Below are 15,344 nucleotides of genomic sequence, written 5' to 3'. Positions count from 1 at the left end.
TTTCTGAAACAGCGAAGAAGAAATCAACTTCCGGCTTTGGAGCGCCCTTTTGGTATTTTGTCCCGAAATTTGACAGAAAACACAACAATACGCTGCCATATTCATTCGTGCCGAAGGCCAAAGTGAAGAGGTGGATTTAATGTGACGTATTGATGTTGAAGGACCAAGCGATGTCTGTGGTGTTTGACGGGAGTCCTGTGAAAGCGATGCAGAGCTCACACACTCACACACCGCACAGTGCTCTGAGGTGAGAGGCTGGAGACAAAGTCAGCTCCACATGTCTTACATTTTCTTACATTTATGTGTTGTTTAAAGCTTATGCACCCATACAAATAAAAAAATACTTTAAAATTAACTTTTTTATAGTTTAGTTGACGAGAAGGCTGTGCACAAGAAGCTACAGATACTTTATTTGTAGTCGATGTGTAATGGGTGTTTTGTTTTGCCGGGTAGATTATAAAATGGCAATTCATAATTCACTCAATAGACTCGAATATCGAGAAGACAAAGAGAAACGGTAGGTCTGAAGCTGTAACCAGCACATACGGTGTATTTATAGAGAAATGATCACAATATTTAATTATATGTAAAAATTGCCAAGTCCCAGTAGAGGCACTGGACAATTAATCCACATTAAAAATGTATATTTAGAAATAAAACCTTAAAAACAATGGGAATTAAATTCATAAAAGTAAGTTAAAGATTAAGACCAAATAATAATATTAAATGTATCAGCAAAAGCTAGATAAAAAATGTAAAATGTGTAAAAAAAACAAACAAAAAAACCCAAAACAAAACATCTTCCTGCTTTCCCCCTCTCTCCCCTTCAGCACACAGGAGCTGTCCCAGGAGATCAAGTCGTTCATCAGTGGCGTGGACACCGTTCAGGGACGCAAACTCAGCGTCCGGGAACACGCCCGATGTGCCGTGCGCCTGCTGCGCTCCGTCCCGGCCTGTCGAGGTGCAGTGCTGGAGCATCTGAGGGGTGTGTACGATGAACACGTCTCTGCCTTTCTCCACAACCTGGAGACTGAGGGGGAAGCCAGGAGTGGGGGCGGCTCTAACCTGGAGGACATCATACAGGTGAGACGACATGGATAATATTAAAAAGTCCTCAGTTATAGAGGATATTCAGTATATTTATTTATTCATACCGAGTAATACAGAGCACTTGCTTTTAAATGTTTTCACACCAATACAAGGTTTTCTGTATTTAAATGGCACCATGATCATAAGCTCTAAAGTTGACATATTATGATACAGGATCACAGTTTTATTCTGTTTTTATTCTTGACTCTCTTTAGGAGGTTCATGGCGTGCTGTCTGAGTTCATCCGCCTCAATCCCCGGGCCTGGGCCCCTCTGGTTTCTGCCTGGGCGGTGGACTTACTGGGCCAGCTCAGCAGCAAGCATGCCGGCCGCAGGGTGGCTCCCCACTCCTCCAGCCTGAACGAGCTGCTCCAGCTGTGGATGTCCTGCGCTGCCACTCGTTCGTTGATGGAAGCCTATTCCCAGTGTTTGGCCGCCATGTTGGCATGGTGCCCTGACGCCTGTGTGGATGCGTTGCTGGACACCTCGGTGCAGCACTCACCTCATTTTGACTGGGTAGTCGCTCACATTGGTTCCGCTTTCCCAGGGACCATCATCAGCCGAGTCCTGGCCTGTGGCCTCAAGGACTTCTGCTCCCATGGAACGAAGGAGCAAAGTCTAGCAGCAATGGGAGGGGATAAAGGCAGCAGAGTGCCCAAAATCGGCTCAGTGGTGGGAATCCTAGGTCACCTTGCTGCACACCACTCAGACAGCATCCGGAAAGAGCTTCTCAGGATGTTCCAGGAGAGCCTGAGCCCATCCAGCCCTCTCTCTCCAACTTCATCCTCGTCCTCCTCCTGGGAGAGTTCCCCTCAGCTCCGTCGAGCTGCAGTACCATTTCTGGTCCAGCTGGCTGCGCTGTCTCCTAACCTCTTCAGCGCTGTATCTGCAGAGCTGGTGGAGCTGCTTAGGCCCCCTGTCCTGCTCCAGCTGCAGGCCTTGCTGCAGGGCCTCCCCAGGGACGAGCTGGACAACATGCTGGGGCTAGTTGTTCACCTTATTAGCCAGAGCCCAGCAGGTGGGGCCCGGGTTCTCCGCTTTCTGGCAGACACAGCGACCCCGGCCTCAGTCATCATTTCTGGCCCTACACCCTCCCCGCATGAAGGAGTCAGAGAAGCCTGCGACCGGTTACTCCAGATGCTACTTCTGCATCTCCATAAGCTGGTCTACAACCGCTCAGATGTGGAGAGCAATCCCCATCACAATGCCTCCTCCCAGCCACAGAGGGTCATCCCCTTTCTGGAGGAGCTGCAGAGTCACATAGCGGAGCTGTGTGCTGAAACGTTGAGGCTCGAGAGAAAGCGCCACCTCTGGCTGCACCAGCTGCTGTGTCTTCTGTCGGTGTACGGCGGCCCCAGTGTGGCAACAGAGGCCCTTTGTCAATTGCTCACCCAGGCACGCAACCCAGAAGAGCTAGCTTTGGCCTGGCAGCTCCACAACACGCTCTCTTCTTGCTTGGCGGGTCTCATTCCCGCAGCTGTAGTCCGTTGTGTGGCCCAGATCCACACTCATACCTTGGGGCCGCGGCAGCTGAGGCAACTGCTACTTAATCTGGCCGCTGCCATCCAGAGCCAGGATGAGGACAGAAGAGGAGCAGGAGTTGCTCAGTCCTCCATGGCCATCCAGGTGGGATCAACAGTTTCAGCACACCTCCATGATTTCGGTCCACTCCTCCTTCACGGTGACCCGGCCGTGTCCCACGCTGCGGTCCGTCTTCTATCTTCAAGCCCCCTCCCTCGCGCTTCCTCCCCAGCTCACCTGCTCTTGCTCTCCCGTGCAGCGGTCACTCACTTCTTCCTGACTCTTCGGAGGAGAGGAGAAGTGGGGAAGGTGGGCAGAGATGGGGGCCAAGCAACCGAGGCGGTGAACTGTTCGGTCCTGCTCCTGTCCCGTTTTGCGGCCTACTCTTCCCTGACTCTGAAGGCAGTGCTGCAACAGCTGGTTGAGGGAGCGCTGCATAAAGGCAACGCTGACCTGTTTGGAGGGCAGATTGCTGACATGGCAGGTGACTCGCTACTCTGTCCTTCCCCTTCTCCTGACCTCGGAGCCTCCCTAATGGATATCAATTTCCAGTTTGGTACCACCGTCAACTTTTCTGGCAGTGTATGGTCTGTGTTTCATGCCGGAATTATTGGCAAGGGGTTGAAGGTCCGCGGTACTACACCACTAACTGACCCATCTGGGGTCATCCAGGTGAGTCGCACAATTTGTATGCGGTCGATCACAGTTTGAAGCTAAACAGAGTTGTTTTTTTTTTATTATGGGTGGGCTTGAAAGAACAACAGAGCATAACGTAACATTTCCCACCATCATCATTTTCTCTCTACAGAATGTCCAGACTCTGTTGGCTGTGATCGTCCAGAGCTGCAGTTACTGTGGTCTCAACAGCTCCATCAACGGTTCGCGACATCCACAGTCCGATTCCGACGAGCCACCAGCCATCAACGCAGAGGCAGCCAAGATTGTCGCAGTCACACTGGTGGAAGGTGTGTGTCCGGATGTGGCCAACGGAGAGCTGTCATGGCCACCAGAGGAACATGCTCGCACCACCGTGGAGCGAGACATTCACATTCGCCGTTGCTTCGAGGCTCACCCTGTCCTCTTCCCTCTGCTTCACGTGGTGGCTGCTGGACGCCCGGCTCTGTGCTACTGCTCAGCGGTGCTCAGAGGCCTCCTGGCCACTCTGCTGGCCCACTGGGAGGCGTCCAGAGAGGTTTTGGCCACAGACTCACAGTGGCACCTACAGGCCTCCTGCCTCCTGGTGTCCTGCATGGGAGAAGGCCAGCTCCTGCCGCCAGTCCTCGCAAATGTCCACGAGGCTTTCCCTTACCTCACACCCTTCGAAGTGAGGCTTTTACTAGTGGCTGTGTGGGAATACGTGAGGGGCAATGGGCCTATGCCACAGAAGTTTGTCTTCAGTTCAGAGAAGGGACTCTTCTGCAGGGATTTCTCACGGGACGGAGATGTGTCAAGATATGTGGCACCAATTCACAGTGTCCTACATAAAAACATTGATAGATTGGGACACCTGTGCTGGAGGTTCCAGCTCTGAGATGCAGAGGGAAGAAAACTGAGAAGAGCAGGATGAAAGGGGCTAAAGACGGTCCAATAGACAGGATAGACAGTTGTATTGCTCCATGAATGGACTGCAACAAGATGCTGTCACTGTACTTAAGTTTCATACAAGTATACCAGTGTGTAAGTGTGTTTACCTTTTTGTACCATTCGGTTTTTTCACTTGATACTTTTCTAAGTATTTTTCTGTGAGAATGATAAAAAGGACAAACACATGTATGATATGTTGATAGAGTATTTGTCCCAAAATACAGCCCATACATAATTCGAAGTGTTAAGTCTGTATAGTTTTAGTATTGCCATAGATTGTCCTCTCAGATTAAATGGAATAAGATTGCTGCAGTGTTAAAATCATGCCTTCTAACTCTTGTTATATGAGCAAACTGTTGTTTAAACCACTTCACAAAATAAATATTTGGTCCTGAACTGTGTATTATGTCAGATTTTACATTATACAGTGGTTCTCAAAGCTTCTGAAGCAAGTTTCACTGATGAGTAAACCTAGACCTCTGAATACCAACACACCAAACAACTCCAAGAAGAAGAGTCACAGAAAAATCTTGCAGACATCTGTGTTGTACTGAACCAGCACGGGATGAACACACAAAGCTACCTACATCCAGATATCTTGGAAGTACATGAGATGGGTTGGACTTTTTTTAAAATATCTAACCTATTATGATTAGAGTTTGCAAATTATTAAGACCAGACTAATCTACCATAATAACATGACTCCTATTTTCGTGATTGTCTCTACAAATGTATCTTGTCATCTGGTGGACCACAAGCGCTGCTTCAAGTACCAGCGGAACCAGGAATTTCCTGAAGAAAACTCCAGAATGTAACCTGCAACAGTCTCAGCTTCTTCAGAGTGTGATGTGTCATAATGACTTGGATGGTGATAATGTGAACAGGATCACCAACGTTATGCCTCTCTAGATTGCTCGTAATACAATAGCAGTGTAGAGAGAGTAGTCCTGGGACTACTTACTAACGTACATAATAACGTCGTCCTTCAGAGCTGGAAATTGACGACAAGCAGTGATTAGTTTGGCGTGGGCGTCTAATTTGTCATTGCTTTGTCACACTGATTGGGCATTAAGAACTCCACTGTCCAGGCTCCTGCACAGTGAAAGGTATTTGCCTCAAAACTATCTCAAATGTGGCAAAGTGTGTGTACAGCATTATTTGCTACTGCAATTTCACATTCACATTGTATATGCAATTTGAAAGATTGTTCCATTTCATTGTTACAGCTGTTAGCAGTGTTTGATACCTGTTGATTACAAGCCGGAGGCGTCACAATAAGTTCATGTTCAGCGCTGGCAAGAAACAACACAAGAAACTACACCAGCCAACTGTGTGCAGACATGTTGATAGTAATCGAGGCAGTTTATTTAGATGAGTAGTGAATGTAATGCTGAGCAACCAGCCTTACCAGAACCATGGCACCCCTGCACTCCATTGGCGCTGTCACAGGTGGGTGAAATTCCAAATCAAACATCAATATTACAAAAAAACATTTCAAACAGACCAAATTGTAATATTTATGAGTCTCATTAAAGAAACGTTAGGGAGAAAACACATTTGTGGAAGCCTGAAGCAATGTAGGGATGGGAGTGTGATTCAATACTTTAAGAATCACTGTGACAAATATTGTTTACAGCTTTGATGTCTTACTGGATGATGAGTGATATTACACTGATACAAGTAGATACTTCAGACTGTATTGTTAAACATTACAACAAAGGCACTGTGTGGTGTAACAAGGCAGAGAGCGTCCCCTCTCCTATCTGCTCATCCTCTCTGTCCCTCATGCAGTCTCTCAGTCTCTCGTTGCGTAGAAGAGTCCCCATCGCTGGTCACCAGTGTTGCAGCGTGCCAGTTTTTCTCTCCAACCGTTTTCGATTGCTGTGTAGTCTTCCTCAGAAAACTCCTGCAGACAACAGAGTGTCGTTTTTTCTTAGTCATTGTTTGTTTAGAATCTGTATAATCTGTATATCAGTATAATTTAGGTGTCTGTGTGTGTTCTAACCTCAATAAACTGATCCTTGAGGGCCTCTGCTCGCTGCAGCTCTGTCTGAATCACTTCTATAAACTGAGCCGTCCGGTCCTCTGCCCGCACGTTGCAGAAACCTGCCTGCTCAATAAACTACAGGATGAGAGAGAAGGTGCGTAAATTCAGGGGAAATATTTGAGGTTGATTAAAAGTTGGAAGACTAAACAGCAAAAAACAGGCAAAGGAGAAAACTCTTGAGTGTGACAGCAGTGACTTTGATGCCAATTATCTCATCATGATTGCACAGACAGACAGTTGGCTGATCTTACCATAGTCCCTTGGCAGAATGTTACGTAATGAGGCTGTGTGTTACCTTGCCATACTGTGGTGGTGTGTAGAGGATGTAGCCTCTCTGTTTGACGTAGGTCTGGAACTGAGGCGTCCATGGCTTCTCTCCGCAGCAGTAGTCACTGATCAGCAGCTTTCCCCCTGGCTTCAACCATGACTGCACGAAAAGGGCAAGCAGACAAAGATGATGACAACGAGACGAGAACGGAGTCACAGCATGAGATGAAAATGGAAAGACACTCACATGGAAGCGTGTGAACATGGCCAGCTTGTCGTCTATGTGCAGGATGGTGTCTCTGCTGTAGATCACATCAAAAGAACCCTCCGGAAACAACCTCTTGGTGGCGTCTGCAACCTCAAAGTGGACCTAAAGTAGAGGATTTATTAATCAAACCATCTCCTTGAATCAATTCAAAGGTAAACCCAAAACAGAGAGATGGTTTCACAGATGTTGCAAAATATCGATTGTTGACATTATTGCAAACTGATAAATAACTCACGCAAGTTTTATGGAAATATTATAAAGAATGGAGGCTTTGGACGTACTGATGGCAGCTTCTCAGCAGTCGCCCTCTCTATGGCGATGTCCACCATGTTCTCAGATAGGTCCAAGCCAAGCACCTCCACGCCAAATGTCTAAAATGTGACATCATCATAATAAGGGATCATTTGGAACTACAAATCCATTTCCTGGAAAAAATGCAATGTGGATATGTCATATTTGGGGTTTTACCTTTGCCATGTAAAAGTCACCTCCACCGATGCCGCAGCCAATGTCCAGGACCCTCTGACCGGGCTTCAGGTTCAGCAGGTCCACAAACTCCTGTTAGTACAACGAAATTTGTTGAACAAAACCTTGTCAGGTCTTCCAGGGTTCAGCCTGAGTATTAAGGCTAGAATAAAGCAATGTTAAGTACAGGGAAGCTCCTCAGGCTTTGCCCAATGTTTGCTGCTGTCTGTACTGTATTCCTACCTTAGTGGTGCTTGGCCCTCCTGTGCTGACGTAACCAGCCCCGAACATCTTCTCGTAGCGTAGGATCCCACGGCGGGTGTACTGCTGGTTGTCCAAGAACTGCTGGAAGGTGGTAAAACTGCCCTGTGTGGCTGAGGAGCGGGGAGACTTCTCCAGCAGCCAGCAGATCTGATTCAGATTGTTTTTCATCTTTAAAGGGAAAGAAAAGATGAAGGTGTGAGGTGGACAGGAGCAAGGGAAGAATGGAGGACAACGATAAGACTGTACAGTGTGATAGATGCAGGACAGAAATGGTCTCACTCACACGGAGAAGACATTTAATTTTCTCCTATGTGATCACAAATAATGATACCTTAACATAGGTCAGAACCTTTTTCGTCAGCACAATGTCGAAGCCAAACTTTTCCGCCCCTTCCGCCTCCTCCACCTGCACCGATGTCATCAGGTGGCTGTACTGCCCTTGGTTGCGGTAATAGGTGGGGTTGAAGTCCCTCTTACAATCACCTTCGAGGAAAGCGTAGAGTTGAACGGCTGTATCTCTTACTCTTTATTTAACCTTGACCCTGCGTCCTCATATGTGGACATTACATTTTTCCTTCCGTACACCTGTTGTCCTCATATCTGGACATTTTCTACTGCCCCCTAGTGGTATAAATACCACTTTGGGTCACTAGAACTAAGTTGCTCATAGGGCCAAAATTCCTGAAACTTGTTTGACTGATGGAAGCTGAGTACCTGACTGGTGGTTGCAAGACTCCCTGAAGAAAAGAAAGCCGCCAGGCCTCAGCCAGCACAGCATGTTCTCTGTGAGGGCCTTCAGCTCCTTGTCGCTCAGGTACATCAGGAGCCAGTTGGAGAAAATAACATCGAGGCTGCCAGGGACCATAAAAGAGATCAGCCATCTTGGTTGAACATTAAGAGGTGAAATGCTGAGTGACTAATTAAAGGAAAACTGGTAGCAGAAGTAATACATGAACATATATAACAGCAATCCATTCAAAACAACTGTGGAAGAAATGTTTACATACCACTGTGGTTGTTTTGTCCATGTAGCTATCATAAGCACACAACAAGGTGCACAAATCAAGTTGCAACTGTTTGATCTGTTGTCTGTGCTGTGCTGTAACGTGTCTCTCTCAGTACACAACTTCAGGGTCACGCTAGTTGATGACCTCATCTCTATGTAAAAGCTACAAAACCAAAAAAAAAAAAGACAGAGCAGAAAAGTAATATCTTAGCACACCTGTTGTTGGGGACATCCAGCTTTGTGACATCGGCTTGGATGAAGGCAGCATTGCTATGGTGACCGTTCTCCTCTCTGTTCTTCTGCACAAAGCTCTCCATGAAGTCCACGGCTGTCACGTGTTCGGCTTTGCACAACAGTTCGCTGGTGAAGCGGCTGGAGAAGCACATGGGAGTGTCTTGTTGTAAAATCTTCAGTTTGAGCAATTACCAAACATAGACAAACACACACACACACACACACACACACACACACACACACACACACACACACACACACAAACACACACACACACCCAATTCCAGCTCCCAGTTCCAGCACCCTTTTCCCTGTCAGGCTGGGCAGCAGGGACAGGATCTCCGGCAGCTCGTGCAGGGTCAGCTGTCTGGCGTGCGAGTCCAGCATCATCTCCTCCACTGTGGCGGCCTTGGAATGTTCCTTCCAAAACTCTGTCATGTCGGTTCGAACTGTCAGACAGACAGGTTTCCAAAAATGTATCAAGTGGAAAGAGACCAAGTGTGTAAAGTACTACGTCACCTACAAGATGCCAACTACAAAGCTAGACAAATGTAAAGAGGACATATGGGCCTCTCAGTTGTCTTCTGAAGCAGTTTTGAAACCTTTTGGCATCTATTGAGCATGAAAAGATACTGACATGCATGTAAAATGTAATGTGTAAGAGTATGTCAGAGTATGCAGTATGCAGCGTGCACATGGGAAACATTCGGAAAAAAAAGGTTCGACACCTAAATACACACACACAGGCTGGAATAACTTCAGTAACGTTGTCGTTGGTTCCTGCAGACAATCAGGACTTCATGCTTTCATGCCCCATACATAAGATTCAAACAGGTGCATTTGCTGTAGGGTAAGTAAGTCTGTATTTCTGGTTCCTGGCTTCTCCTTGCTGCACGCCTTGTTCTAATAACAGCTCAGTTTTACAGACACACCTCGATTTGATATGAATATTTGATGTGACTACTGCTTTAAGCATATGCAGTGTTAAGATAATAATGAGATCATGTGTGAAGAAGAATCTCCAGAATGCCTCATAACTGCATGCTCATAGTCATGTCAAATGCTTTCTTCAATGAAAATATTCACAAAGATGATAATAAAGTAGAATGCCTCTAATGGGATGAGACCAAAATGAGCCATAACATGACTCTGGTTACTGCTTTAACTTTTAACTGACTTAAATATCTGCTGCCATCAACATCGCGAAATGATTATGTGAGATGTCAACATATTTCAATCAAGAGCCTGATAAACAACATTGGGAGCATCTACAGAGGTTTTGCTCTTTAAGTCAAGAATAAGGTCTGTTGGCCAGTATAGTAATATTGTGGTAATGCCACTTTAAGAGCTTAATAACACATTTAAATTTTTTTATCTAATTATCTCCGTAATCAGAAGACGAGAAACAGAAAATAGTATTTCATTTCAAAATGTACGTTTTCCAATAAATAGAAAAAGGGAAGTTCTCTGTCACCAGTCTGCAAGGAGCTTTGAAACAGCGTGAGTCACCTCAAGCCTGCAGCCAATCAGAAAATGCAAGGCAGGACGGGGTTCACACGTCCCAGACCACACAGGAAACAGCAGCGCGGCACTTTATCATACATGCATGTGCGCTGCAGGGCTCACTGACAGCTGACAGTAAATTCCAGCACAGCATTCACGGCAGAATGATCACAAAAAGCACTTAGCAGCCTCAAACAAGCAACAAACCCAAACTTAAGTTCTGTGACGTCAATCTAATCAAAAATCGCCCCTTTTTTTATTAGTCATACCTTTCTCCATGGTGATCTTTAGTTGATTTGTATTGATTGAAAAATGAATCAACCACTTCAAAAGCCCATGCGGTTAATTATGCGGGCGTTATAACAGATTCACCCTCCTGTGGCAGGACGCAGGTTCCAGGCCGCGGTGCTTAAATACCGGGACGTGGCGCAGAGGAGGTGGTTGCAAGGTGCGGATCGAACCATTGGGATAGGCCCAATGGAACGTAGGGGGTGTGTGTGTGTCGGGACAAGGGTTTGTAGATCAACACACGCACGCACACAGGCACACGCACACGCAAATATGCACACACGCTGTAGACTTATTTCATCATTTCGCACACAGGTAACACAGCTGCTGTGATTTGAGGTTTTGGTCTGTTTGGATTTGAAATGGCTCTAAATTGTGTATTTCGTGTGTGTGTGTGTTTGCGTGTGTGTGTGTGTGTGTGTGTGTGTGTGTGTGTGTGTGTGTGTTTGCGCGCGTGTGTGTGTGTGTGTGTGTGTGTGTGTGTGGGGGGCTCATCTCGGCTCATTTTTGTGCTGACACGTGGGAAATGTGCCGATTGCGCAACAATGTAGTTACAAACAGTGCTGCTCGTTCCGTTTCTGTTGGAGCACAGCGGCAGGGAGCGAAAACAGTTACACAGCTCATCACATCACAGCTTTGATGTGTAATCTGTTATTAGAAAGTTTACACGAGGTGTTGGAAATCATATCAGTTAGACACACAATTAAACAAAAAAAAAAGGGAACAAAATGTCTCAATGAAATCAAAAAAGAAAAGTCCAAGTTCAAATCCTTTCTCCTGGGTCATAACATTCTCTTAGCACTTAGTAATTAAGATTGGATGAACAAAGTATAAATCCAAAACATTTTCCCAGGCCCGAACAGCCCTGTGGCAGAGATGTTGTGTGCAGATAGACACGATACAAAGCAACAACTCTCTGCTCTTATATGGTGCAAACACAACACTGCAATAAAACGTTGCGTTCTTAGAAGAATTAAGCAACAATTGATCCAGATTCAAGAGTTAAGGCTCAATATGTGTTAACTCCATCGTGTTGTGAGACCTCCTGTATGTTACCTAGAAGTGTTTCCAAGGTGATAAAGAAATCAATTACTCCTTCAATGATGGATATTTGTGTGGTTTACACTGGAGCAAGAAGCTTGGCATAATGTGAAAATCTGCTGTTTTACTGTATATTGTTTTGGTATTTATTGTATGACATTAAGCCTAAATATGCTAAAATTGGATATAATCGTTTTAATTATCATTATTGCAGATGAATGTCTACTTAAATTCAACATTTAGGTCTGCAGTGGCATGATCATCTCTTCTGAGGGGGCTGTCTAGCTGCCTCAGGGTCTGGACGGCTTATACAGGGCAATGTCAGCGGAGCACGTGTTGGATGATGCAATATGACAACACTCCAAAACACACAAGAAAAACCAACAACGAACTGGTCGGGGAAAAAAAAAGAACTTCGTGTTCAAAATCTTAACCGTAACCGAAGTGAGAGGAGAACACCTCATGCATGACATCACTCAAAATATGAACGTCCAGGACAAAGTCTTCATATTTAATTTATTCGCAATGCATTTGATGTTTTTACGACTTGGATGAACATTTAATGTGCGTTGAAGAAATGTAGGTTTACTACAACTTTCTAATGTTCTAGGAGGGAGACACAAAAAAGACAGAGATCAGACGAAAGCAGAAGGCAGTCATGTCAATATGTAACCGTCATTGTAGTTCAACTTTGCACTGTTCCAGCGAAACCATGTGCAAAGTTCATCGTCAGGTCGGCCAGATGGAGGCAAACGGGGATTTCCGAGTATTTATGTAATAAAACTGACTGACACTGACCATAGTGTGGATGGTCATTCAGATATGTTGATCTCATGCCTCATCTCATGTCATGTAATCTCCATTTGTGAATAGTAGCATGATGGTGGTTATCCGATTATTGTTGTGAAATAGATGTGTAACTTGACTATGTGAAGCTGAATGGATGACCGATGCGATGACTGAGCCAACCAAAAACACATTTTGAACATTTCTTATTAACTGGACCAGGTTTCTTGACTTTCTTGAAGGTTAAAGTAGTAAATCCTGGAGGTAAACGCTGCTGCATCCGCCAAACCGAAGATAGAGAGCTGAATTCATGTTGCGGCTAAAAAATGTTTTTAGATGTGGTGCAGGGTAGTCACACTCATCCTGCAAATGCTGAAAGGCAGAAGGAGCCCATATTTGACAGGAGTATCCACCATCCCAAATCAATATCTAACAGAGTGTGTGGACAATGTGCACATGGGAAGGCAGATAGGGGAAATGATAGACCGAAAGAAATGGTAGAGATATGAAATTGGATTTAAAAAACAAAACAAAAGTAAATATCAAACTCAACACCCAAAGTCAAAACTAGGTCTGAGATACAGGAATCAAGACTATGAAGTAGAACACAATTAATTAGGAAAGGAGTGGATGGGGAGAGTGGATGGGTTAGTAATGGGAGGCAGGTGTGCAGAGTGGGAAGGTGAGATGAATGAGCCGTAATCAGCACAGAGCCATGGAGGCATAGTCAGCCATGACATCATCTGCATTCCAGTGCTACTTTGTGTTTGGAGTGTGTAGTTATGTGGCACCGGGGGCAGAATGAACCACACAGAGAATGTGCTGACGTGGTTTTGTACAACCAGCAGGGGGCGCACCACACCTATGGCCACTTGGTATAGACAACAAAACCTCACTTGGATATCAAAAGTAAGCAATTGAATATCTAAAATGTGTGGATATGTGCTCTGTTTATAAAGATACAGCCCTCCAAACCTGTCCAGATAACAGTTGAAAACAATTCCAGTCTTGTCCAGTAGATGTCAGTAAATGCACACAGACTGAATGCAGCAGTCTGTCTAGTAGTGGATGAGTGAGGGCTTGCTAAAGTTCATGTGGCGCTTTCAAAACAAACCAGTTTCATTGCGCCACTCAACAGGGCTACACAGTGTCGCCCTCTGCTGGGAGGTAGAGATCCTAACAGACTGTAGAGCACAAAGGCTGTTGCCAGTTTTCAGCAAATGTATCAGTAGTTGCTAGTTCATTGTGCCACATAAAGCAACTACATCCTGTTATTATTCTAGACTTTAATTTTTGTTTGGGTAATGGGACAACTTCTGCTTCTTTTTTTTTTTATAATTCAACTCTCTATTCACTGTTTTAGAAACAAAGGCTGTGGAGGATCAGACGTGTTTTATCTGGAACTCATGCATTTGTTACCATGAATGTAGGTGTGGTGAGACTGCTGTAATCGTCGATGAATATTCATGAGGCCTTTTATGTTGAGACAGTTTGTTTGGTTTTGTGCGTAGCTCTGCTCCAGAATTAGGACCTTCCCCCGAGACACAAGGGTATTTTTGTCCATTTCAGAAACAGGTTCGCCTAACCGAAAAACACAGGGAAAATGTCTGAGTGTCTGAGTGCTGCTGCTCCTATGGAGGGGGGGAGGGGGGAACTAAAATGTTGTGTTGTTTGTGTCTACGGTCGGATGAAATAAACAAAGACGTATTAAGCATGCTTGGTCCCATGGAGAAAATAAAGTAATTGTACTTCACTTGAACTGGAGTGCAGATGGGTCATCACCAGAGGACAAAAACATCTTTGCACATAAATGTTTAATTGAATTCTCGCAGACAACATCTCAGTTCTTCCAGGTTTCATATTCCCACGTGAGAAGGAAGGAAGCAGGAATGAAACATTAGCACGGAGAGCGAGTCAGAGAGGGAGAGAGAGAGAGCGAGAGAGAGAGAGAGAGAGAGAGAACATGTAACATTTATTGATTTCACCACTGGGGGTGAATTTCACATAGTGATTAAAGAGCATGTATGGGAATATACAGTACATCAGGCCCAACACTGCTCTCAAAACTCCATTTATCCTCTGTATCACAAGCTGTTCTGGGTCTCTATATATGCAATGGTTCAGCATGGTGCCTACACTTAATCATCACATCTAATCCTCCGTCGACGCATCCATCCATCCATCAGGCAATCCTTCCATCCATCCACAGCCCTGGGCTCTGGAGGCTCTGTGGCCTCAATATAGATTGCTCCCTGCATGAAGGCTCCGTGGCATCCATCCTTCTTTAAATCCCCTGTTTCTCATCTGGCAAAGACAAATTGGAGGCCAAATGAAGTTGTCAATATTCACTAATGCTTCCAGGAGAACGCTCTCTCTCTCACTTCAGCGCTCTGTTTGATGCACGTCATGTCATGCGTGAGTGTGGCTCAGACGGTGCGCTCCGAGATGTTGCTCAACTTTTCTGGAGAGTGCCATTAAAAGAAATGAATTTAAGGCCATTTTCTAGGCTCACTTAAGCTTTTTCGCTATGTACATCAGGGAATCTAATGAGGAGAAACAAATTAGACAGTGCCACCGCCTCGATCCATATGGGAGGGGATTTCTTTTCGAATCGAAACTATAGACCGACATCAGGCAGAACATGGTAAACACGCTTGGCTCTGGGCAACGTGTTAGAAGTGCAGTAACTTCACTGGACTCAGTCTATAATGCAAGACATTCTCTGTAGATTAGAAGTGGTGACCTCATTGAACCTGCTGGTGGGCAGAGCAGCTTGAGGCAGAATCGTGCCTACAGCGGTTCAACACCAGCATGTACTCGGCATGTACTTTTTACGTCTGTGGTTGTGTGACTGATGAAGAAGAGTGACCAGCTTGTAAGTGTATAAAGAAAAATTCAACTATTCATGAAGGAAAGAGTTGATTCATACCGTAACATTGTGGCCGTATTTGCTTCTCAAATACTGACACGTAAAACCAAACA

At 45.3% G+C, this 15,344-nt stretch overlaps 2 protein-coding genes across 3 annotated transcripts; one reads left to right on the top strand and one right to left on the bottom strand.

Moving 5' to 3' along the window:
* Positions 1-18: 18 nt before the first annotated feature.
* Positions 19-4,582, top strand: ints5 (integrator complex subunit 5). Its single transcript, XM_076159671.1, has 4 exons — positions 19-247; positions 831-1,083; positions 1,305-3,281; positions 3,418-4,582. The coding sequence occupies exons 1-4, from the start codon at positions 153-155 to the stop codon at positions 4,138-4,140; spliced, it is 3,048 nt and encodes a 1,015-aa protein (XP_076015786.1). The 5' UTR covers positions 19-152; the 3' UTR covers positions 4,141-4,582.
* Positions 4,583-5,536: 954 nt separating this feature from the next.
* On the bottom strand, positions 5,537-10,673 carry pmt (phosphoethanolamine methyltransferase). Of its 2 annotated transcripts, none has more exons than XM_076159607.1 (12): positions 10,517-10,673; positions 9,022-9,193; positions 8,727-8,882; positions 8,219-8,355; positions 7,836-7,987; positions 7,484-7,672; positions 7,244-7,333; positions 7,057-7,146; positions 6,755-6,877; positions 6,536-6,667; positions 6,199-6,315; positions 5,537-6,099 (listed from the first exon to the last, which is right to left on the bottom strand). In XM_076159607.1, exons 1-12 carry the CDS (start codon positions 10,524-10,526, stop codon positions 5,989-5,991), a joined length of 1,479 nt encoding a protein of 492 aa, XP_076015722.1. In that variant the 5' UTR covers positions 10,527-10,673; the 3' UTR covers positions 5,537-5,988. The 2 variants fall into 2 exon arrangements, with proteins under 2 accessions (XP_076015722.1, XP_076015723.1); XM_076159608.1 differs by having other exon boundaries at positions 10,620-10,644.
* Positions 10,674-15,344: the final 4,671 nt, after the last annotated feature.

Source organism: Genypterus blacodes, unplaced genomic scaffold (genome assembly GCF_046128005.1).
Source record: "Genypterus blacodes isolate CSIRO-AG114 ecotype Tasmania unplaced genomic scaffold, CSIRO-AGI_Gbla_v1 ptg000098l_1, whole genome shotgun sequence".
In the NCBI taxonomy this organism is placed as follows: domain Eukaryota; kingdom Metazoa; phylum Chordata; class Actinopteri; order Ophidiiformes; family Ophidiidae; genus Genypterus; species Genypterus blacodes.
Note: the sequence above shows the minus strand (reverse complement) of the source record. Positions and strands in the feature narration are given on the sequence as shown.